Source organism: Orbicella franksi, chromosome 15 (genome assembly GCF_964199315.1).
Source record: "Orbicella franksi chromosome 15, jaOrbFran1.1, whole genome shotgun sequence".
Classification (NCBI taxonomy): Eukaryota; Metazoa; Cnidaria; class Anthozoa; order Scleractinia; family Merulinidae; genus Orbicella; species Orbicella franksi.
In genome coordinates, this window is record NC_138159.1 from 7,281,148 (window position 1) to 7,303,995 (window position 22,848).

At 38.3% G+C, this 22,848-nt stretch overlaps 1 protein-coding gene across 1 annotated transcript; it reads left to right on the forward strand.

Moving 5' to 3' along the window:
- Positions 1-146: 146 nt before the first annotated feature.
- Positions 147-13,932, forward strand: LOC145469711 (uncharacterized). The gene is made up of 9 exons (XM_081453495.1): positions 147-451; positions 1,516-1,699; positions 3,365-3,668; positions 4,772-4,922; positions 5,663-5,971; positions 8,367-8,470; positions 9,708-9,866; positions 11,953-12,250; positions 12,761-13,932. Exons 1-9 carry the CDS (start codon positions 238-240, stop codon positions 13,285-13,287), a joined length of 2,250 nt encoding a protein of 749 aa, XP_081309621.1. The 5' UTR covers positions 147-237; the 3' UTR covers positions 13,288-13,932.
- Positions 13,933-22,848: the final 8,916 nt, after the last annotated feature.

Consider the following 22,848-nt stretch of genomic DNA (forward strand, 5'->3'; position numbering starts at 1 on the left):
CAAGTATATTACAAGACGTTCGATTGGTTAGAGCGTAAATTTCCTAATTTGGATATGACGTTTATTACAGCCAATGACAGAGAGCGTACTATTGTTATAGTATTTCCGGGAATCCCCTTATGCCTTAGATGACTCATGCCTACAGGGGTTCAGCCATGTTGGATTATTTGTGAGCATGGATTGCCGATTTTTCCACAAATAAGTTGTGGAAAATGACTCTAAAGGTCTTTAGATAATATGGAGGAAACTTTTAATGATTTTTCGAGGTTATCTTTGGAGGAAATCGCGGGAAATAGGGTGAAATTATTGAACGGAATTCAACAACAACTTAAGAATGCAGTCGACTCCCTCAATGCCGGAAGTGATTTCTCGCTAAAGGAGAGAGTCAGACGTGTCTTGCAGCAAGTAATCAAGAACCTAGATTTTATAAAGGCTTCATGCAATGAGGAAGGTAAAGGGAATTTCTTTTTACAATCTAAAAACTGAAACTCGATTGTCTAGTGCATCCCAATTTGCTAAGTAATAAGCTTACTCGTGTTTCCTTTTCGATAAACTTTTAAAAATATGTAAGATTCCCCTAATCCGTCTTAATTGACTGTGCCAATTTTCGAAGCCAGTTCCCTTATTAAATTTCTCATCACCGGGTGAAATATAAGCTTAATGCAGCTACTAACAAAATCAAAACTATTTCCACATCTATCCCACCCCCCTCCCCCCTCCTCCCTCCCCCCCCCCCACTGGCCTTCCTTTCCAGACCTTAAAGGTCCCTGGGTAACCTCCTAGTAATTTATTGCATGATCAAATGCCACTTCCTCCCCACCCCCCTAGACATTACGTACTAGTGATGGTGTTTTTGTTTATCTCAAATAAATCTATTGAAGTTCTGTTTTCGTATAGTCGTTAGAGAGCTTAAGTTACCATGACGGCAATGCTGAGGACAACGTCAATTAAAAAATGAATTTATATTTTACCTACAAACCTTGCGATACCCAAAAACCATTTAGTTTGTTTATTACTGTCAAAACTATTGCAAAACTGAATCTGGGACACAGGGATAAATTTGAAACAAAAAATTAAAAAATTAGCAGTAAGTGTTCACTTTCTCGAGACGATACAGAATTCGGTCATTTCACATTGTTGTTTTGCAGAGGATGGCAAAGAAATGTACCAAGAATTATAACGCACGTGCATAGCCATTGTTCTGCTCATTAAACCTTTTTGTTGAGCACTTCTTTTTTTGTTTTTCATCTCAATCGCTCAGACATGCTTTTTTCTGGACCACATACATTTCCTTGCCATTTTTAACAGGCTTTTGTCAAGTTAGACAAATCATAAAAATTATCAACCAAGTTTGCTCAGCCCAGATTAAAAAATATTAACTGCATTTATTGTTGTGTTGATTGTATTAGTCCACATAGAAAAAGTGCAAGAAACAACGCGGTCAATATTTTTACTTGTGGGCTTTACGCATGGTTAATACATGTAACAGTGCAATTAAAATAATATTATTTGCAGACTCATCTGGCTTGAGGACAGTAGGGAAAGTTAGCCAGAAAGAATTAGCTGCATGGGAAAGACTTGGGGAAGGAGGATTTTCAAGCGTGTACAAGGCTAAACTTAAAGGAAATGATGTTGCCGTTAAGGTGTTGAAAAATCTCAAAGAAACCAAACCCTTGCTTACAGAGGGAAATCTTTTGAGGTATGTCAAGTGAACTGCATTCTTCTGGTATCATCTGCAAAAAAAAAAAAAAAAAAAAAAAAAAAGCTGTCAAATTAATGCATAAGCTTATAATACCAGATTGAAGAAATTATATTATTCTACTAATGCCAATCTGTAAGACATGCTACTTCGATTTGAAAAAGTAAAATTAAATATAATAATTTGAACATGTTTTGAAGAAATTTTGCCTGCTAGTTATTACTTATAGATCGGAAGTTCTGTTTTTGACTTTTGACTTTGATGCATGATTTCTTGTCGATTTTCTTGTTGTCTGAACTCCAAGTGCTAATTACAGTTACGTAACATAGTCCATGTCGACTCTCTATTATTTGCAAATTATAGAAACTCAAATGAAAGCTTAGGAGAACAAGAAATGCTGTGAAATCAAAAGCCATAGGAGAATTAATTTTGCTGCAGCTTTTTTGAGTTCTCCCTCTCACTTTCACAAGTGTTATATGAGCTCTGCTCAATAGATTGAAACACAGATTGACAACATTGTTTTTTAACCCTCCATAAACAATTAAAAGTCTTTATTATTATTATTATTATTATTATTATTATTGTTATTATTGTTATTAGTAATAGTAGTTGGTCCGAGTGGAGTACAATTCAGGGAGTAATTGTGCAAGTAATTTCAAAATTGGACGAGCGCGAGGCCAATTTGAAATTACGAGCACAATTACTCTCTGAATTGTACGACACATGGTCCAATTACTAATTATTATTATTATTTTTTTTTTCCTCCAATTCCTAGCTAATACATAGATATGTAAATATAATGTAAAGAAAGTAAATAGTAACCGATAGAGCTTTGTAAGGAAGAAAAAAAAGCAAATTACTAAGTAATCGTATCTATGACAAATTTTGGAATTAAAAAGATGTTCTTTGAGAACTTCTTTTGAGCGAAAACATCTGTAGCGCTTTTGAAAACTGTAAGAAACATTGTGAAGGAAGCCATGAAAGCGCACGTAACTGACGTGTGAATCACGTGGGTATCCAATTACCGGTATTCAATTATGAAAAGTTCAAATTGGATACCTGTAATTGGACACCCACATGATTGTGCACCGATTACGTGACAAATAGGCGCGCAGAGAATTAATCACGATCACGAATTTTGTTATAGGTACAATTATTATTATTATTGTTATTTTTAGTATTATTGTTGTTATATTTCTTTTAGAAAACCTTGCAAAAAAGGAAAATCACTCAAGACATGTCAGTTGTCAAAATTCTTTTGCTTGCCAAAAGCTTGCACTAAGCTAGCACACACTTTCATATAGGGCATTAATGTTGCAGTTCCTACAGAGTTACGTTGAACACCAAACATTTGTAGTAGATGAATGCAGAAACCACACAACAATTTATGGCGTAAAGGGGGGATCACTGGTCTGTGATCAGCATGACAGACAAACTTCCACCGCGTGACCAAAGCCTAACCTATCTCCCCAGCAGTAAAACCCAAGCTGGCCACGTGGCTGTGCTTTAAAGACTTGCTTTGAAGCTTCAGTTTCTAATATTGCTATTAATTAATTTTGGTACACAAATTGTTAATAAATTTATTAAATTTATTAAATTTATTACTGTCTTATAGGTTTTCATGATTATAATAATTTTATTTATTCATTTTGTCTTTAAATATAGAGATCTTCGCCATGACAACATTGTTGCTTTCAGAGGAATGAGCATTTTGGAATGCGACGTCACATTTGAAAATGCTATTTCCCATGAAAAATATCTATTGAAAGCTGGAAGTCCTTTTCTGGTTATGGAATACATCCCCAAGAATCTGTACAGATTTGTAGAGGATCACAAGACACCAGAATCTCAGGGACTTCCTAAGAGTCAAGTGTGGACCATCAGTAGGGGAATGGCCAATGGTTTAATGTACCTTCACAGTTTGAACCCGCCAATCAGTCACCGAGATTTGAAACCTGATAATATTCTGGTGAGTTGTTTTCTCTTTTGCGTTGCTCAGCCAAAAAGAGAACATCTAGTAGACATAGGTGTACATTTTAATTAACGTGGTATATCATACCACCTTTTCTTAAAAATAGATTACATATACACAGATTACAAGCTACAGTATATACGTCAAATGTTACACGCTATTTAATACACAATGTTATTATATATGATAGTTATATTAAGGAAAAGTAGGCTAAGGTAAACTGGTCAGCATTAAGTAGTGTGATTTTCATAAGGAGTGATATATAAAGGTCTGATTATCCCGAAGGGAAATAATACAATTTACAAAAAAGAAATTATTTTATGTTATGATTGGGAGGAGCACAGTGGCCTGATAGGTAGTGCACTGAACTCAGGATCATGTGTTCTGGGTCACTGAGCCCTGGCCAGGGTTATTGTATTTTGTTGTTGAGCACTACACAATTTCTCTCACAGTGCCTCTCTCCACCCAGGTGTATAAATGGGTACTGGCAAATCTAATGCTTGGGGCCAACCTGGTGATGGACCTGCATCAAATCCAGAGGGGAGTAGAAATACTCCTAGTAACTTCATGTTACCAAAACCAGCACAAGCTATGGTTTTATGGGTCACCCTGCGATGACCAGCATCCTCTCCAGGGGGGTAGAAATAACCCTAATTGCTTTATGATACCTTTACATTGTATGAAAACCAGAGATACATGTAAGCACTCATACTGTTAGACAAACAAATAAGTCTTAACCTACCTATTTACTATTCTTAGGGATTAGATAATAAAAGTCCAAAACAATTTCCTCAATTAATGATTGAAATTTTGTAATTATTATTAACAATGTTAGAAATAAAGACCCAGTATTTATCACAGTAATTATTATTATTGTCTATTTATAAATATATGATAATATTTTATTGAATAAAATATAATATATTTATTATTACTGACTTTTGATAACTGTGAACAAAAAACAAAAACAAAAAACACTTTACTTCAGTGTAGAATGACAAGCGAGATATTCCCCAGACACTGAATTTTATTTTTATATGCCTTGTAGCTTTTTGGTGATGATTTTTTAATATTAATTGCTATAAATAATTTGTTTGTAGTTGGATGTAAGAAGCTTAAGGGTGAAACTGGCCGACTTTGGCTTGTCACGAACTGTTGAAAGAAGTGGGAATGATCTGTCTTTATTCCATGCCCGCTGGACAGCTCCTGAGGTGTGGGATGATTACATTGATGATGATGACTATGTTGAAGGTGACGTGATGGGCAATAATTTTAATTGACAGCATGAATAATAATATTATTTTGTATTTACCATTTCCAAAGTTCAACCAAGTTCGATCAGTTTGTTAATTTAGTCTGTAGTTATTAATAAGAACAGTGCTTACAACAAGATTTGATGTTAAGCTAGCTTCTCTGGTTCATTCAGCCCATCAGAGAGCAATAAGAGATCACACTCATAAAAACTTCCTGTAGAGAGGCCCAAGTGTTGAAAACTGCCTATGTAATGGCTGTCATTTCACAGGTCCGGAGCATTTCTGGCTGAGCTCTGGCTGAGCTCTGGCAGCTCAGGGTCTTATTGTATGCACTGTGGGACTCATAAAGTTTGGAGTATTGTTTATAATTATTGGATAATAAATGTCTGTTTGGGAGAGAAAGCTGATTCAGGTGACATGAACCATCCAAAAAATAATTAACAGTTTCAATTTCAAATTTTAAAAATGTTATGATTCATTTATTTTTGCATTTTAGTTAATTAGTACCCATGTTATGTAGGGTCAATTGTTGCTCTATGAAACAACTGGTGTTTATTCTCCAAAATTGTATAGACATGCAAATCCCCGTTGAATGAACCTTAAATCAACTGCTGCATGAAACAAAACTTCTTATAATAAGCAGATTCAGATATCAGGCTTGTTCCAAATTACTTAGATCAATCAATGTGTGAGTGGAGCAGCTTTAAACAGGGCCAACTTTTCTTCATCCATGAACAGAACCTGTTGAGGAACAGCCTGAAAAAGAAGAAGAGTATACAGACCTCGATGATGAGTTATTCTATCTTAGAGCTGATATCTACTCATATGGTCAAGTGGTCGCTTATACATTAACAGGAAATATGCCATGGCAGGGCCGGAATTCTGTCAGTGTAAAAGGAATTCAAAATAACTTGGTTCAGAAGGAAGACCGAGTTGAGATACCCGAAGAACTGACAGGCAAACTGAGGAATGTTATCATTGACTGCCGTGTAGAGAATCCTGAACTGCGTCCCACAGCTGATAAATTAGTTTTGGAGTACTTCAGTGGTAAGTCTGAGTATTTTTTGAAGCTGACTTAACATGGGTTTTAAGTTTCATAATTTTTTCTGATCTTATCTGATCTATTTAACAATTATTCCATGAGCTCATGGTGGATATGAGATGGTAGATAGCAAACGAGGTGCATAGCACCAAGTTGGCTATAATCATCTCATACTCAACAAGCTAAGCATGAGTGCAATAATTCAGGGCTCGACACTAACGGTAGCCCACTAGCCACAGACTAGAAGAAATTTAGTTTTGGCTACTAGGTTTTCAATTTCCACGAGCCACTTTGGCTAGTCAACAAAATGAAATTGGCTGCACTAGTTTCTGTCTTCTTCAAGGAAGACAAACACGAAATTTACACTTTTCTCGGAAACAAGGTCAGAATTTCATTGTGGACATACATGTATCATGGTACTGAGCATGTCGTGTTCAGCACATATGCAAATTTAACTTTGTTTACTTTTCACCAGGTAGTGCGTAAACGGGGAACTGAACATGTTAATTTTGTTGAAAGAAATATTTGACAAACAAGACAGCATTTTCTGAAAGCACACATCAATGCTCTTTTTTGTTGTGAAATTTTTTTCATGCGCATAATAGTGCAGAACTGTAAAGGGATAACATTTAATTTAGCGTAACAATACATGGGTGATTTGTCGTTGCATGCATACTTACAAACTTACCACTACAGAAATAATTAGATGAGAAAGATTTATTTCCTTTGACATTTAAATCAGCCATTTTTAGCTGTCAAATTTCGCCAACGACGGTTTACAGTATTGTTCAGATAGTTGTTTTGCTTTTGAAACATTTCTACGGTGCCTGTCTGTGAAGAAGTCTCGACAGTTTTTACAGTGACGTCTTGCGGGTCTTGATGTTTTTCCAAGGAAGTCTCAAAAAAACAACAGAGTCCCGAAAGTCTTTTCTGGAACTGGAACGTTTTTGAAACTAGTTTAAGTACAGTATAATTACCAACAGTATGTATTAAAGAGAGTCGCTCGTGTTGTGCTTTCAAGTCTTGCTAGTAATTCTGCTATTATTGGACCTGCCTGAAACTTTTGCAACACGTTAATTTTGTGAATTTCGTGATTTAAAAAAAATCACGAAATTAAAGTGACGCGATTAAGTAAGTGTCGGGAACATAACATATTATGTTACTGTAAACATATAGTGCCACCATTGCGTTTTTGCTACTTTTGACGTTATTGTACCTTTGATAGAGTCAGTTTACTAAATTCAAAGACATGTTTAGGTAACATTGCCAAGGAAATAAATTTTGTGGTACTCAAAAACGCAAACTTAAAGTGATTCAAAATACAAAATTTTTGCAAAATTGCCGAATTTAAGTGTCGCGAAAGATGTGCACCCCCAAATCGCGAAATGAACGTGTTGCAAAAATTTCATGTAACAGGGTAACCAACCACGACGCCTGGCTAGTAAAAAAAGGTTTTGGCTAGTACTATCTAAGTTATCACTAGCCACTTGGCTAGTAAGTTGAAAGGTTAGCGTCTAGCCCTGACAATTGTTTTGTTAGATGCCCCCTAAATATAGAAAACTAAAAAATTAAAATGAAAATAAAAATGCCCTAAGAAATTACATTTATGCTTACCATATTTCTAGAGCATGATATGATGGCTCATAACCCATGAATTGGCTAAGCCAACGAAAACTCTCAGATTGACTTTATTCAATTATCGAATGATCCAGTTTAAACTAATTTCATAAGTTGTATATTATAAGAAATAAAGGTCCCTGAACATTCTCTACCCACCCGCCCATCCCCCATAGCCTTTGGAATGGTCCTTACCCTTAGAAACATGGTTTCATTGAAACAGATTGCATCTTCTCCTTATACACTGTATTTTCTAAGGATACTGAATTGAGAGGCAATCTCTTCATACTTGGTGCCCAAGCACTGATGTCTGGGCATCAGCACAAAATACTGTTGCATTCAGACCGTACTGAGTACTCCAAGTATCTAAGTACCATTTAGTGCCTCGGTACAAGGTTGATACCTTGTTCCTTGATCACAAGCTGCAGACGGAGTGTGCCTAGAGAGTTCTGGTGTGAGTTCTGGAAAAAAGGTGTGTTCACATTAGTTACCATTAGTGTCTAATGAGAATCATACACAGGCACCATGCTCAAGCATCAAGTGTGAACATATTACATCCCAGTTCTTTGCTGCAAAAAGAAAATAGGGGAGAAATCAATGGGCCATAATTCCAAAATTTCCTAGCCTTTTTCCTCTGTTTTTGAAAAATTTATGTCTTCCTCACAATGTTTTGCTGAGTTGATGAGGTGTTTTGTTCTGATTCAACTTGCTTTGTTGAGATCTATCATGAAAAGGTGCAGAGCAGTTACAAATTAATCATCACGACTGTTATTGTTGTTGTAGGTGACACCAATCCTTACCAAACTGAGGCCACGAGTGCTGAGTTTTTTTCGTGTGGTTTCCTCCAGCACACTTACATTTTTGTTGCAGAGAGTCTGGTTGATGAGGTAAGTTGACTCAGTCCTCTTTGTGTATATTTACCTTTTTACAATACCACTGATAGCAAAATTGTTAATTATGTATCACACATTCAATATTGTCATTCTGTCACGTAAGAACGCACACATTTTTAACTTGATCACCGCTGTAATTGATAATAATAGTAAATACTTTAACTTGTAATAATATTGTTAGCAAGGTTTTGCTCCTAATGCTACAGATACAGAGCTGTGCTTTTTCATTGTAAAATGTCATGTACATGTTGAAATATTCAGGGTTTGAAGAGGTTAATGCCCAAAAAAAGTGGTGCGCTCCAAAACAAAATAGCTAGGTCGCTACTTCACATCTATCAAAAAGAAACATATCAAGGGTTCCAGGTTTAAGAAACGTCATTATACAGTTTCGTTTTTGAACCCTAAGTTGTATATAATATTGAACAAGCTTTCAAGTTGCATTGCTGGCAAAAGAGAAAATGCAAATGTAGCAAATTAAGTGATGAGACAAAAATAGAAGGACAATTTAGCAGGGCTGATACTACAATAACATAAGAAACGTTTTTTAAAAACGCGGTAACGGCATGATAGAGTCCAAAGTGAAAGCAAAAATGCAACCTTGGGCAGCTGTTTCGACCTGATTATAGGTCTTGTCAGCGCGGCTAGCGGCCCAATATAGAGCAAATGCAAAGGGTGCGAGTTACAGGTGACGCACGCGCGCGGAAATGTGTGTGTGGACGTTTTTCACTATTCTTTCCTCTCGCGCGTACTCTTTTAACACGCGCACCAAACGCACGCGTGTCCTATAATAGTCACGCCACGCGTCCGCATGCCATTTAACAAATTGACGTCAGTTTTTCATGCGTCTGTCCTGTCGTTGATGATGAATTTCGTCATAACATTGTCAAAGTAGTTGTGGATCAACGAGGTGATAGCCGAGTGGATCCGCAGACTCCTTTGACAATGTTATGACGAAATACATTGTCAATAACAGGGCAGACGCATGAAAAACTGACATCAAATTATTTTTTACGATAACAAATTGTCAAATTGTCCCTTCTCGCTCGTTGACGCATCGCATAAATTATAAATTCATGTGTCGGTCGACTTATTGGCAATGAAAATTAGCCAATGAGCGCGCGCGAATTTCAGCAGTTATCGTAAAAAAGTGTAAGGTTGTCCACACGCTTTCATCGCGCTTTTCTCTTGCGTTGCGCGTGGTTTCTCTAATTTATCCTTTTTCAATTAACAGTCTAGTGAAGGCTTCTTCAAGACAGGGATTCGTCCGCAGGGGTTCCCCCCTGAGTGTCTGTTGTGTCATGTTGAGGTCGGCAACAAGGCGTATAACGATGTACCTAAAGAATGGGTTTACGAACTGAAGTACCGAGAGTATTATGGACACTTCAGACAGGTAAGGAGAGTACAAGAGTTAAGGCGATTCCTTAGTATTGCATTGCGCATCCTCACTGCGCACGATTTTCGCGTCATTAGCGCGCGCACATGAGCGCGTGCGCGTACAAAACGTAAGAGATTTCCCTCAAACGAAGCTCGATAGCGAAATAAATGCTTCTTCTCTCTTAAACGAGCGCGGTGACCCCCGATTTTTCTTTCAGGTATTTGCTAAGAACAGTCTCATAAAGAACATATTTGAAGAAGAAAAAAGTTTGATAGGAGAACATATTTTGTGTCTTTCAAGTAACCAAGACTTAATTTTGTATGGAGGTGATTCGAATTTTTAACGCGCAGCCAGTAAAAATACCCCATTTTAAGAGCCTGCTGACGCGTAAACAAGCACAGTGACCCCATTTTTTTATTGCATTTTTTAATGTTCATATCATGAATGTTAATTATGCCAAGTTTCAAAAAAAGTTTGATAGTAGAACAATTTCAAGGGAATTACCTTAAAGGAGCTCAGTCACAATATAATGTGTGTATTTTGAGTTATTTTGGTCACGTTAAAAATTACCCTGAATTTGAAGGAGACCTGAAAATAGTAGTTTACGAAGATAGAAAAACACCAAAGAGATAATTAACACGGATTGACTTTTCAAAATGCGCAACCCGTGACGTAGCTCCTTTAAGAAAGTCATCTGAGATTTGGACTCCTGGATTTGGAATTAAGATAAATTCTCTCAACTGATTATACATGAGCTGAATGTAGACCGACATGTGATGGGAATTTGAATCCTGGCGTGATAACCTAAGAGGTTCTCCAACGCGTTGACAAAAATAGGAATTTTATCGGCAACAAAGAGATCGATCGACGAGGAGAACGGCGCTATTCTATAAGTGATTTTATATGGTCAATCAGCTGGCAACAGGCCATTTCTGAGGTACCGGGTGCCTCTGTTTCAAAACGAGTCTTCGTGGAAAACCTTGCTAATGAAAATGAATTTGCATGAAAATGAACCTGTAGGCGGAACACATTTTCACATGAATTGTTTCGCACGGAGACTGGTTTGAACGCAGGGACAAAAGACAACTCGGTGGCCTATTGCCTTATACTTACGTTTTTGCGATAACTAACTTTAGAGCTGAAAATGTAAGAACAGACCCAAGCAGAACTGAATATGGAAAATTGGCTGTCATGTTTCACATGCTCCATTAACCTCAGATTTTGTCTTTTAACGTTGTCGGCGAAGTTCAGTGCGCAGACAACACTGCGAAAGCTGTTGAGGGGCTTGTCACTCTGGTAAATGACCTGATAGTCTAAAATTTTTGAAAAAAGCCGCAGTGACTAAAAGGTGCCACAATCTCAATTTATGGGTTTGACTCAAATATATATATATATATATATATATATATATATATATATATATATATATATATTTTTTTTTTTTTTGCATTAAGATATAACATATCAAGCACGAGAGACAATGTTTTACCACAAATCTTAACACTGAAATGAGAGTTGAAAATACAGCGCGCAATGGAGTATTCTTGACGAACTTCGATACGAATGGAAATGTGGTCAAACACTATCGTGAGGACTGTCTTTAGTGTTTGATATATCTTCTCAATCAAACTAAAACTTACAGGAAACTGGACAAATTACAAGTTGTAAAAATCTGTGCTAATTGAGATCAGATATCCACTAGAGAGGGAGAGACACCGTCACAGTCATTATTTTCTTTCTTTAAACTTGGTGAATTATTAATGAGTTTGAGAAGAACCAGGGAATAACTAACCAATACTTAAAAACTACAAAGCTTGTTGTTTGCAAGTTTGAAATTAAACCCATGAATGATATTAAAACATGTCGTTTTGCCCCCCCCCCCCCCCCCCTTCCCGCAGTAAAGTGTACATGCATTTTCTGTTGGCTCCATACAAGCAATTGTCCCCCTCCTTACCGGGCTATCCCCATCACTAAGACGTGATTCCCACGTGTAAAAGTTACTTGTTCCCCCCGGCGGAACAATATCCGAGCGTGTTACTCAGAGTTCCGGTTTGTGTTATTTACCCTTTACTCTTCTTGACTTGTTTCCATACTGACACAGGCAGCCATTGATAAGAAGATCGAAGACAACCCCGCCATCGCGCTCAAATCGTTGATCACCTCGCGCGAAGAAGAAGAGGAGAGGCAAGAAATTCAACTCATGTTTGGTCAGTCAACTTATTGTCATCACCGGGCCGTAAGGGAGATCTGGAGGAATCTGGACGACTCGAAAAAGAGGGAGTTAGTTGTGTGTAAAAATACTGTGCATCCAGTGTTTAGCACCTCGTTTGGGCTCCACGTGGCTGTGCTGACCGCGGACAGCCCTCAGAAGTTCATATTTGCAAGGAGAGCGAACCGAGGTAGCTAATGAAATTGTAGACTCCGAGTAGTCCCTCTTTCGCTCATTCCGTCGAGCGTGACCCTAAATAAACCGCGAGAGGAAAATGACCGCGCGAAATCCTGGGAGCGAGAAGCGCGCGAAAGGAGCGTGCTTCTTGCCCCAAGGATTTCGCGCGGCCCCCTTTTTTTTTTCTCGCGGTTTTCTTTCGCGTTACACACGACGGACTAAGCGAAAGAGGGACTACCGGAAGTCTATTGAAAATAATATTCCAGGGGTGAATTTAGTGCAAAATTGTGTTGTATTTCATGCTAACAAGTGACAAATTTAATATATTTTTTTTTTCACTAACGGCTGAATCCGACAGGTCTGTGAAGAACTCATCGACGGCTCTATTGCTTATACAGTCCGTAGTCAAGCCAAGTTATGCAGACGAGATTCCAATTAAAATTACGTTGCATTATCACGCGAAGCGGTCAGCTTTAAGCAAAGAGCAACGTGTATATTCTGTGTTCTTTTTTTGTATTTTCAGAGGGTATGGCCACTCCTGGTAAGTTTACGTGCGGCGCTGTGGAAAGCGCCTCTGTCAAAGATTACATCTGCAAGGACGCTGAAGCGTACGTGGATTTGGTCCAGACGGCCGCGAGAGGACTGGAAGAAGAACTGCGCGTCGAATTGAAAGGCAGCGATATCGAGGCTCTGTGTCTCACAACCGTGTACCTCAAGTTCGACACGCACGAATGGGGTTGTTGTGGTTACGTCGACCTGTCGGATGAACGAGTTGCACCCGAGCGCCGATTGACGTTCGAGCAGCTCGGCTCTCGGTTTACGACAGGCCCGAAGGATAAATTCGAGCACGAAGAGGTGGTGGCTGTTGACTTTGAGCTCCCGAGGATGGTCGAGTTTGTGCGAGAGAATTACAACGATTTCGCTAGTTCAGCGAAGCTGGTGGTGGTGAAAGTGTTGCAGTCGTTTTTTGGAGTTGCTACCGTGGAAAGAGCCTTTCGAGTTTACATGGAAGACAGCGATGATGTTTTGCAAGGAGAGATAAAAACTTGAAAGCGCTTGAAGGTTGATATGATGTCTAGAATAATGGTTTTCATTTTAACCAAGGTAGGCAAAGTAGGTAGGCTTTTTATCGAAACGTATGGATGTTTACGTACTTTTCGCGTAATAATGAATATTTACTAAGTTTCTTTATCTAATACTCACGAAGTTCGCCTTGTCGACTAAAAATCGCCTAGAACTCGCTTGACTCAAGCATGTCACGGAAAGGTGCTCGGGAACATTCGGGCTGCCTTCGTAACCACGACATGTCTTTTCTAGTGGACGTAAATCATCAATACTATCGTAGGCTTGTTAGCTGAAAAATACTGTAAACTAAGTTTACGCCTTCGAAATTAGACTTGAAGTTATAAGGAAACAAAGATGCGAGGAATCTTTTTTTTTTTTTTCAGAATTCTAATGTTCCCGGATGGCACATAGTGTTTTATAAAATACTTAAAAAACACTTTATACACGTAAAAAATAGTCTAGTAAATAGTTTTTAAGGGGCTACGTCGTATGGCGCCGCTTGAAAAATTTAGCCTAAAATTTTCAAGTTCTTCATATTACAATTTGTTACATTTTTGTTGCATTTTATTTTCTTGTTGTTTACTAACTTAGTTATGTGTTCTAATAAGCAGTTTCTTCGAAACACATTTTAAGACAAAAACCAGTGATATAAAACGACGTTTCGATATCTCTGGAAACGTCGTTTTATCTATCGCTGGTTTTTATCTTAAAATAGCTAAGGTCTTATCGAATTTTTTTTGTCAGATTTGAAGTTTATTTTCTACATCAAAGCAACCATAAAGTTACATCGAGAACAACTTGCTCTCTGTGTAACAAAGTTCATCAAAGTTCATTTAGTGGACTTTGTTCAGTAACCTCACGTTGAGGTGTGTAACAAGAGAGTTGTATAATAGGCGATCATTTGCACGAGCTGCATGCTTTTTCAAATAATTAACACCGATCTCTTTCCTCCGTCGGTGAATGAAGGAGATTTAAGCGAGGTCTGAATTGTGGTGTTAAGAATTATTTTGTAAATGAGGTTTGTCACTATTTATAGGTCTCTAAGAGACAGTGAAGCCCGAGAAATATATACTTAGGTTTCTTTAGCACTGGTTCTCCACTATCTTCGGGACTTTTAAAATCTAGCACTGCAGCTCCGCCTGTATAAGTTGACCGAATGGTTCGCACCATGTAACTCTAGATTAGTAGTGAAGATCCCAACCTTCTCTTCCCTGCGCCGGTGGACAGTGATTGCAATCGTCTCTCTCTTCGCCTATTTAACAATTAGATTGTGAGCTCGAGATTTCTATGAGGTGATAGTTGATGAGGCCGAAGGCCGAATCAATCACCTCATAGAAATCGAGAGCGAATTATTTTTATTAAAATTCTTAATAAAATTCACTTCAAATATCGGTTTCCAATTATTTCTTGACGTATTAATAAACTTTGCGCCTGAAAAAGATCGCTCGGATTGAATTGTCATTTAAAATTGAAGTTGTGTGCGCGCGCGCTTCAGTATTTTCGATTATTTCAACTTTTTTGACCTCCAGCCACTGCACACTAATGGCTGATAGTGTTCAATGGCTCAGCCAATCAAATTACAGCGTTTGCATTAGTATACTAGTGGAATTCTACTAATTAAACAACAGAGTGTTTCTATCGAGGAACTATCGGGTGATAGTTGCCCTGCAGAAATTCAAGTTGATGTTCTTAAGATAAATATGCTAGTTTTAAGAACATCAAATTTCCAAGGGGTAACTATCAGACCGATAGTTCCGAGACATAAACACTCCATTGTCTTTATTGTTCACCGCCAAATTTTCTTCCGTGCGCCAGTTCAAAATTCATATTGAATTATTTTCAACATTTTTAGATGAAAGCCGTGACAGCCAGATGTAAAATTTGAAAAGGAAAACCGACTTAAACTCACTTAATACAATTTCAGTTGTTTATTTTCTACAAACCCGCTTGTTTACAGAACATTTTTCACGACGAGTACTATCCATCCAGGTATTTTCCGCGGACGAACACTATCGCAGCACGTGATCACTTTAAACCAATAAGAATCGGAGAAAATTTAGTGGTGAACTATGAGGGCCGATAGTGTCTCTCCGCGGATAAACACCATCGCGTGACGTGATCGATTTAAACCAATAAGAATCGGAGAAAATTTAGTGGCGAACTACAATTGCAACGCGTGATAGTTTACGAGGGCGGATCCCGAGTCAACTAGAAATCAAGTGCGAATAATCTAATTGTTTTAATATAAATTTACTATTCATTCAGAACTGTATCTAAACCTTTTTCACAGACGCCTCCAAAACGCAAAGAAGCGGCCGTCATTTTGTTAACAAGCGCACAACGCTATGCTACTCACTATCTACAACAGAATGGATAGAGAGTAGCGTAGCCAATCAGAGAACAGTATTCACGATAGAACGCTAGTAGATTTATACTAATTGGCGAATAGAAATGAAAATCTAACGTTCGATGGTCTGATCACGACGAAAACACATGGTTTGTTTTGTTTCGTGCAATCATAGTAATTGCTGTGCGACGAGCTTATTCAGTCATTGCATCGGATGTGGAAGTTTTGAGAGTCTATACATTATTATTATTATTATTATTATTAAAACCTGGATTACTGCATAATGCAAATCGAGAGTTTTCATTGGCTTAGCCATCATGGGTTATGAGCCATTACACCCAGGGATTTCCACCAGTTGCTCGAGATTTCCCAAAAAGTTGCTCAAACGTTGCTCCAAAACAACAAAAAAATTTGTTGCTCTTTTCGTTTATTTGATGCAAAAGTACAACAAAAGTCAAAGCACTTTTGTGCACTTTTGTGCAATTTTGCGGCGTAACCAGCGTTGCTAAATAACTTTGTCCTCGTTTAAATCCAGAAAATGTATGAGTAAAGACTACGCATCAAGATTAATATTAGTCTTGTAAAAATTCTTCACCTGAGATACTCAGTCGAGTATGAAACTTCGTCCACCATTTTAATTAAAAAAAAAACGCTGACCTAGCAGTCCAGTGAGGAGGGGATCAGGTTCGCTTTCATAGTTAATTAATACCGTGTCTACTAAAACACTGTGAAATATGGAATTACGGCCAATTTAAACATTAAAAGCTGCTCTGATTTTTCAGAAATGATGGAAACCTAGACTGAATTGCTCAGAATGCAAAAAGTTGCTCGAAGCGAAAAAAGTTGCTCGAAATACAAGAAGTTGCCAAAAAGTTGCCGAGCAACTTGTGGAAAGCCCTTGTTATACCATGCTCTACAAACATGGTAAGCATACGCGTAAATTTTCGGGGCGATTTAAATTTAATTTAATTTTACTGGTCTCTATATTTTGGGGTCGTTTCTAATAACACAATTATTATTATACTCACGTCTGTTGGGTTTGAGATGATTATAGCCACCCAGGGCCTACGTGTCTCGTTGGCTATTTATCATTTCATATGCAACGCGAGCTCGGGAAATAATTGTTAACTATTATTTTCAGCTCTGAAATTCATTAAACAAATGCGGGTTACGGTACTGTACTGTACTCAGCTCAGGACTCAGGTCCTCACCACGACGTGGGTCCACTTCGTTGCTAAGGAAACGAAATGCACTCTCAATTTTTCAGAAACTTGAATGGCATTTAAAGGAAGCTAAGAGTCATTTTTTTTTTTAATTTATTTATTTCCACAATTCTTTTTTCAACAATCAAGTTACAGGAGAATGAACAACGTTTGGTTTACAGAGGTTAACAATGAAACCATATTGAGTTAATTACGAAAATAGCTATTGTCAATTCTTTTCTACACACTTATTTAACTTAACGATTTTCCTTAATAATAGCGTTGTCCGACTTTAATTGTTAGTTTAAATTGTTTCCTCAAAAATCCTCCATTTTCCTTTAAACAAATTCGTTCTATTCGATTTGAAATATATGTGTTTTTCAGTTTCATATTTAATTACCAAAATTCTTATGAAGTGACTCAAGGAAAGTGATGTTTCTCTACATCGACAAGTCCAAAAGAAAGATTTTCCAAAAATTACTATATAATTAAATAGATCCATCTCCTCCTGAAAAGACCCAACAATAGCATTGCCATATGTAAGCGAGAGGCTTCTGCAACTCTTGATTTTACTCAAAATTTTTTTATTAACCTCATGCCAAAAAGAATTTGAAAAAGAACAACCGAACAAGATATGGGATATGGTTTCTGTTAGCTGATGACAGAATGTGCAGTTGAGATTAGAAACGTATCGTATTTTACACAGGCGGTCATTAGCAAACAGAACAGAATTAAACACTTTGTACTGAAAGGAGCGTAGATACGGTTCGTTAGCAACCTTCACTGGCAAAAGAAATGCCTCTGAAACTTGCTTGTCATCAAGGCTAAATTCTTTCTTTAGCTTGACCCATTTACTTGGCTTTTCCAATTTTTGTTTTATGAGAAAATAATAATAGTCGTGACATTTAAGACTTGCAAAATTAAAATTGGGTATGTTAACACGCAACTTCAAAGGAACACTTTGCCTTAGGCCTATCCATATTAAAAAGTTGGACCTTGTCATAACCTTGAACTGACCTTGGGGAGAGGAATTTCGTCCTAACCGAGGCAATATACTCGGCAAGCGGGTAAAATTGGATAACGAAAAAGGAAATTCAAAGTGAGCAGAGGTCAATTTCGAGCGATCATTCGTCAGACCCAGAATAGAAAGCGTTCTTTTTCTGTTTCCACTGAAGATGACCTGTTTCGAGATATAGTGAAAGAAATACTTGTTCGGCAGGTTCGAGCGGAACTCGAAACCGTAAACCAGGACGATTCATATATCAACCTCTTCCCAGGGTTGCCTGATCACGGTCTGGCCTTCCTTAGGGGAGAGGAGAGGGGAGGACTGAGGCAAGCAGACGCTACTGCTTTAGCCGCTTCTAGGCGTTCACTTAGTTGGTGCGCAGCGCGAAAAAACGGTGGAACGAAAAAAAGGACGAAGAGACTTAGCGTTTTCGCGCGCCATTTTTCGCGCTGCGCCCCAAACTAACTGAACTCCTGGAAGAGGCTTTATCTTTTTTGAAACATTACTCCTGTTTGGCATTTGTAAGACCTGATGTGATTTTGATTGCTTAAGGCGCGTCTTATGCTGTGAGCGAAAGGCCAAAATTAATTACTCAAAACGTTTGTGTCAGGTTTTGCCGTACTTTCGAAAAGCCTTGTGCTCACTCAAGCTATTCCCAGGGCCTCTCTTTCACCCCTGGAAAAGAGGTTTTTTTCATCTCGTAGCTACGTGCTATTTTGTACACATTTCTATAGTTGTTGAAAAATATATCGTGTTTCTCAAAATAACTATTGTGTAGAAACACGAAGTTATTAACCCTCCATTTTTACATACACTTTCTCCTGTAGATCTTGGCTTTTTTTCTGTCCCAGGTAAGAATTCGCTTTCTACGCAATTAGTTTAAACGTATTGCGGGGAATTAAATCAGCACTACATCAAGAATATTTATTTATTCCCAACCTTTTTTTGACAATGATTGTCATTGCTATGCGATATTGAGCGTTTCTATTCAGAAATATTAGGTTAGCCATCAACCAAAATTTGAGAGGGCTGTAATTCTATCAGAAATAAACGAATTTAAAGTTGAAGAGCTCTGCTTTGCAAAATTGTCTTTTTTCCTGCAGGATGAATTTCATGGAAAGATACTCGAAAGCACCAAAGAGAAGAAGTCTTTTTCAACGCAAGACATATTAAATATTCGAAGGCTAATTTGTTTACATAGTTGAATAAATTAGGCCATATTGACCGTTGATTCATTCTCCGTGACTATCAAATTTTGACATTTTGAAGGAGGCGAGCAGATATTCGTCGCTTCTGCAAATCGTCCTTCTTGTGTGCAATCTGTTGCACAAAAAAAAAATGATAACGCGATCCTTTACCTCTGTCAGATAAACGGGCAAATGTATCTGACTTATTTAATCAGCGTCAATAATTCAATCAAGTTCCACCAATGAAATAACTTTCCGTAAGCACCTGTCTTTAAAAGACCAATAAATTATTGATAATTTCCCATAACAACATAGGTGGTATATTTCAAGAGTCTAAACGACTCTTTGTTTATAGTCGAGTGAGATCGAAGGATAAAAGGATTTCCTGTACGAGTTGTCCGACCGCCCGTAACGATTTTTGGGTTATGGACGCTTGGGTCGTGAGCTGAAAGTGGAGTGTGAGTTGAAGCACGACGCTACACTGGTACTCGAATTATCTTGCACCTTAGACCTAACGACTTAACACTGCTTTATTTATTTCGTCGAGTGCGCTTATGAAACCAGACAGTGAATCAAAAGATAGAGGACAGCTTTCATCTTGCTTCAGGTAAAACGAAGTTAAATAAAACTGTTTATCACAACAAGAATAACAAAATACTTAAGTACCTGCGTGGAGCTAGTCATATCACGACTCGAAAACAGACAGAGCCCCAGGTTTAATCAATTATGAGAACAATGGAAAGATGGGGGTTTGAGCACTGTTGAAAAAACAAATGTTTTGAAAACAGGTAGCTGAGAAGAAAAAGCCTTTAGGATCACCCTGACCAAAGGGATCTTTTATCAAAGCGAAAAGAAAGTGCAACAAAAACTGTAAGCGTTGGAACACTTCGTCGATTTTTGTGACAATGTTTGGCTGATTTTTGTGGTTGTTATTCAATTCAATTTTCAGACTTCAGTGCCAACATATTTTCATATCTGTGTTTTTAAGTACTTTATCGCATGTCTAAAGGTAGACAAATTAATTCGAGCAGTCTCCAGCGGAACAATTGTTAATTGACTAGCGTTGCGTACTGAGTTTTAGGCGCTCACGAAATATGGATTTTAAAGACGAAACCGATCGGGGCAAACAGTCAAATCATACTCCAAACATAGCAAGGGTGATCAAATTTCCCGCCCCGTCTGACGAAAGTCCTAATCCTATCCTCCTTTTGTTCCGTATTTCTCAATCGTCGCTTGTCTGTTCTTGTTACTAGACCAGCACGCTGTATAGGCTGTTTACAAAGCGTTTTCAACGACAGTTGCACCTCACAGTTCACCCACGAAAAAAAAATCATTGGAAAGGTTTGGAAAGTTGCTTACAGTTATAAGTTACATTGGTTTAATTGTCTTGACCCTTGACACGGTGAATCGTGTCTTTTCCTGTACTGAAAGACAACTTATTAGACGTACATCAATCTCTGCATTGAGTTTTTCAAGGAAAGTCTGACTTTGTGGCGGACATTTTATATATGCCGTCTACAGGAGTGAAGTTGTGCGCAGGAAATCAAGATTTCAAGACAGTAAAAACGTTGATGCGTTTTTAAACAGACTCGCGACGCATATTGTAAACAGCACAACGTTTTGGAATAGAAGACTTACATTTTGTGGAGTTAAAACATAAACAGAATGACTTCACGAGTGCTTGAACGCGCTTTCCCAAACGTCGATCGATTGTGGAGGCGAAAAAGGACACAAACATGGCCAAACGCTCCCTCTTCCGACATGAGTAAATTGAATGGATGGAATCTTTTAGCGACGATTCCCGAAAGCGACTCAGTGAGATCTTCGGAAACGAAGTCGGGACGAGTTCGCGCCAAAACTGTCGCAGACCTTCGAAATCGCGTACAAGACGAACAACTTCGGACGATTATTCTCGACGTCTTAACTTCGTACCTGGCTCAGTTTTCCGAATACAATCATAGTCTTTTCGGCAGACTGGGTCCCTTGCTAAGCGAGCTGATAAAAGTTCGCGTTGAGGAATGCATCGAAGGGCCATGTAAAATAGTGTCGCAGGTTTATATCGGCGCTGTTGTTGGCGAAGGAATCGATGCCGCGACACAGTGTTTGTGGACTCCCAACTGCGATAAATACGCCACAGCTAGTTACGGAACACAGTCCATATTTGCCATGGGAATAGTCTTCGCGGTGCAAGTATAACCAAGCCAGCAAAACTCATATTAAAACAAAGGTATATATTTTGCGGGACGCAACTCTTGCACCTTTGCGTGGCACGTAATTTTTCCCGCGGGACGGGACGGAAGATCGCGGTACTATGGTCAGATTTTTGATAGATCGTGACAGACAGGCAGAGATACCCCCAAGTGCAGGAAAGATGACAGCATTTCTATTTCAGACGTGACAATAACTAACATGAATTTTATACTCCAATGCCAATGTAAAAACAACAAGAACGCTCAGATCTGGAATGGCAGAATAACCTGTTTTTTAAAAACAAGTTTGTTTGGGAACTGAAGATGGCGCATGTCAAATATTAGCACGTGACGGTTTCAACAAGTTATTTAATTTTTCGGCGGTGCGCTATCTAGAGTGCGAGAAAAATTCGTGTCTGTATTCACGAGCTGATGTTAATAAATGGTATTAAATTTATAAGACACAGGAAATATATATTTCTTATCACATTGAGGGATGTCGACTTAATATATTGTTGGAAAGGTCACAACCTCGTTTTTCTTTTTCTCGTATTAAGACCGGATGCGGGGGTCCGCATAGTTTAGACAGGTAGATGGATAGTTTCCCGTTGAGTCATTTACACTCAAAGTCATTGGGAGCGAGGATTTCTATTAGTGCTTTATCAGTGAAACTCGCCCTGGTGCTAAACGAAGGTTGTTGTTTATTTCATCAGTTCTCTTGAAATGCATGGGAGAGGGTGAAGTTTATATATTTACCTGGGAATGGCGAAAATACGCATCGGATCAGTAAATTTGCCTGCTACGAATAAAGGAATATTTTCATTAGCGAAGTTTTAATCCGTTTCTGACTGTTAATTAGTCGCGAAAGTTACTGCATCTAAAACAAGGTAAGGAAGCATTATGAATGTGATAGAGGCTGAACTGTGTCAGCAACTTAACTTTGTCAGCAAACCTTTCTCCTGCTCTGTTATTACCCACCAGAAATTGCAGGATAGCACTGGCTTTCCAAGAGTTTAACATACTGTTACTGACACAGTTGTCACAAGAAATGCCACCTTTCCTGGTCCTTCCTGGACACGTTCTTTTTGACGCGCTCAGTTACAGCAAACATCTGACCCCGAGTGAAAAAAAAGAAAAAACAAAAAAACAAAAAAACTAAACAAAACAAAAAGACAAACAAACTAACAAAAACAACAACAAAAAAACTTCTGGTCTGAACATACTGGTCATGACTGGCAGCCAGCGGGCAGACAGTCCCCTTCGCGGCCATTATTTTGGTTGTCACGCAAAGGAGCGTTGTGTGACAAAGAAGTCTACTGTAATTTCTTTCTGTCAGCGATAAAACTAACTTTGTTCACCATATTATGAAAGTGAACGAAAAAGACTAAAAGCTGACTCTTTCTTTCCTTACGCATTTCTTTGATGATTAGTTTGCTTTGTTATACTTCCTCTCACGCGTGATAGTTCGATATTTCTTCGCCGGGGCTTCTCGGGGACCCTCGGGCCAAAGTCGGCTGCGAAGGAGACTTCGGGGAACTGTGGAACAGACTGCTGCGACCTATTTCGCGGTCAGTGAAAACGCAGACTGCAGACCAGGGGTAAAATGAATACTGAA

What these genes read in the sequence shown, in the direction of transcription:
- LOC145469711 (XM_081453495.1), top strand. Translation starts at nt 238, where the DNA reads ATGGAGGAAACTTTTAATGATTTTTCGAGGTTATCTTTGGAGGAAATC. An exon ending in ACAGAGGGAAATCTTTTGAG is followed by an intron (nt 1,700 to 3,364) that starts GTATGTCAAGTG and finishes CTTTAAATATAG; the next exon opens with AGATCTTCGCCATGACAACA. An exon ending in AGTTTTGGAGTACTTCAGTG is followed by an intron (nt 5,972 to 8,366) that starts GTAAGTCTGAGT and finishes TTGTTGTTGTAG; the next exon opens with GTGACACCAATCCTTACCAA.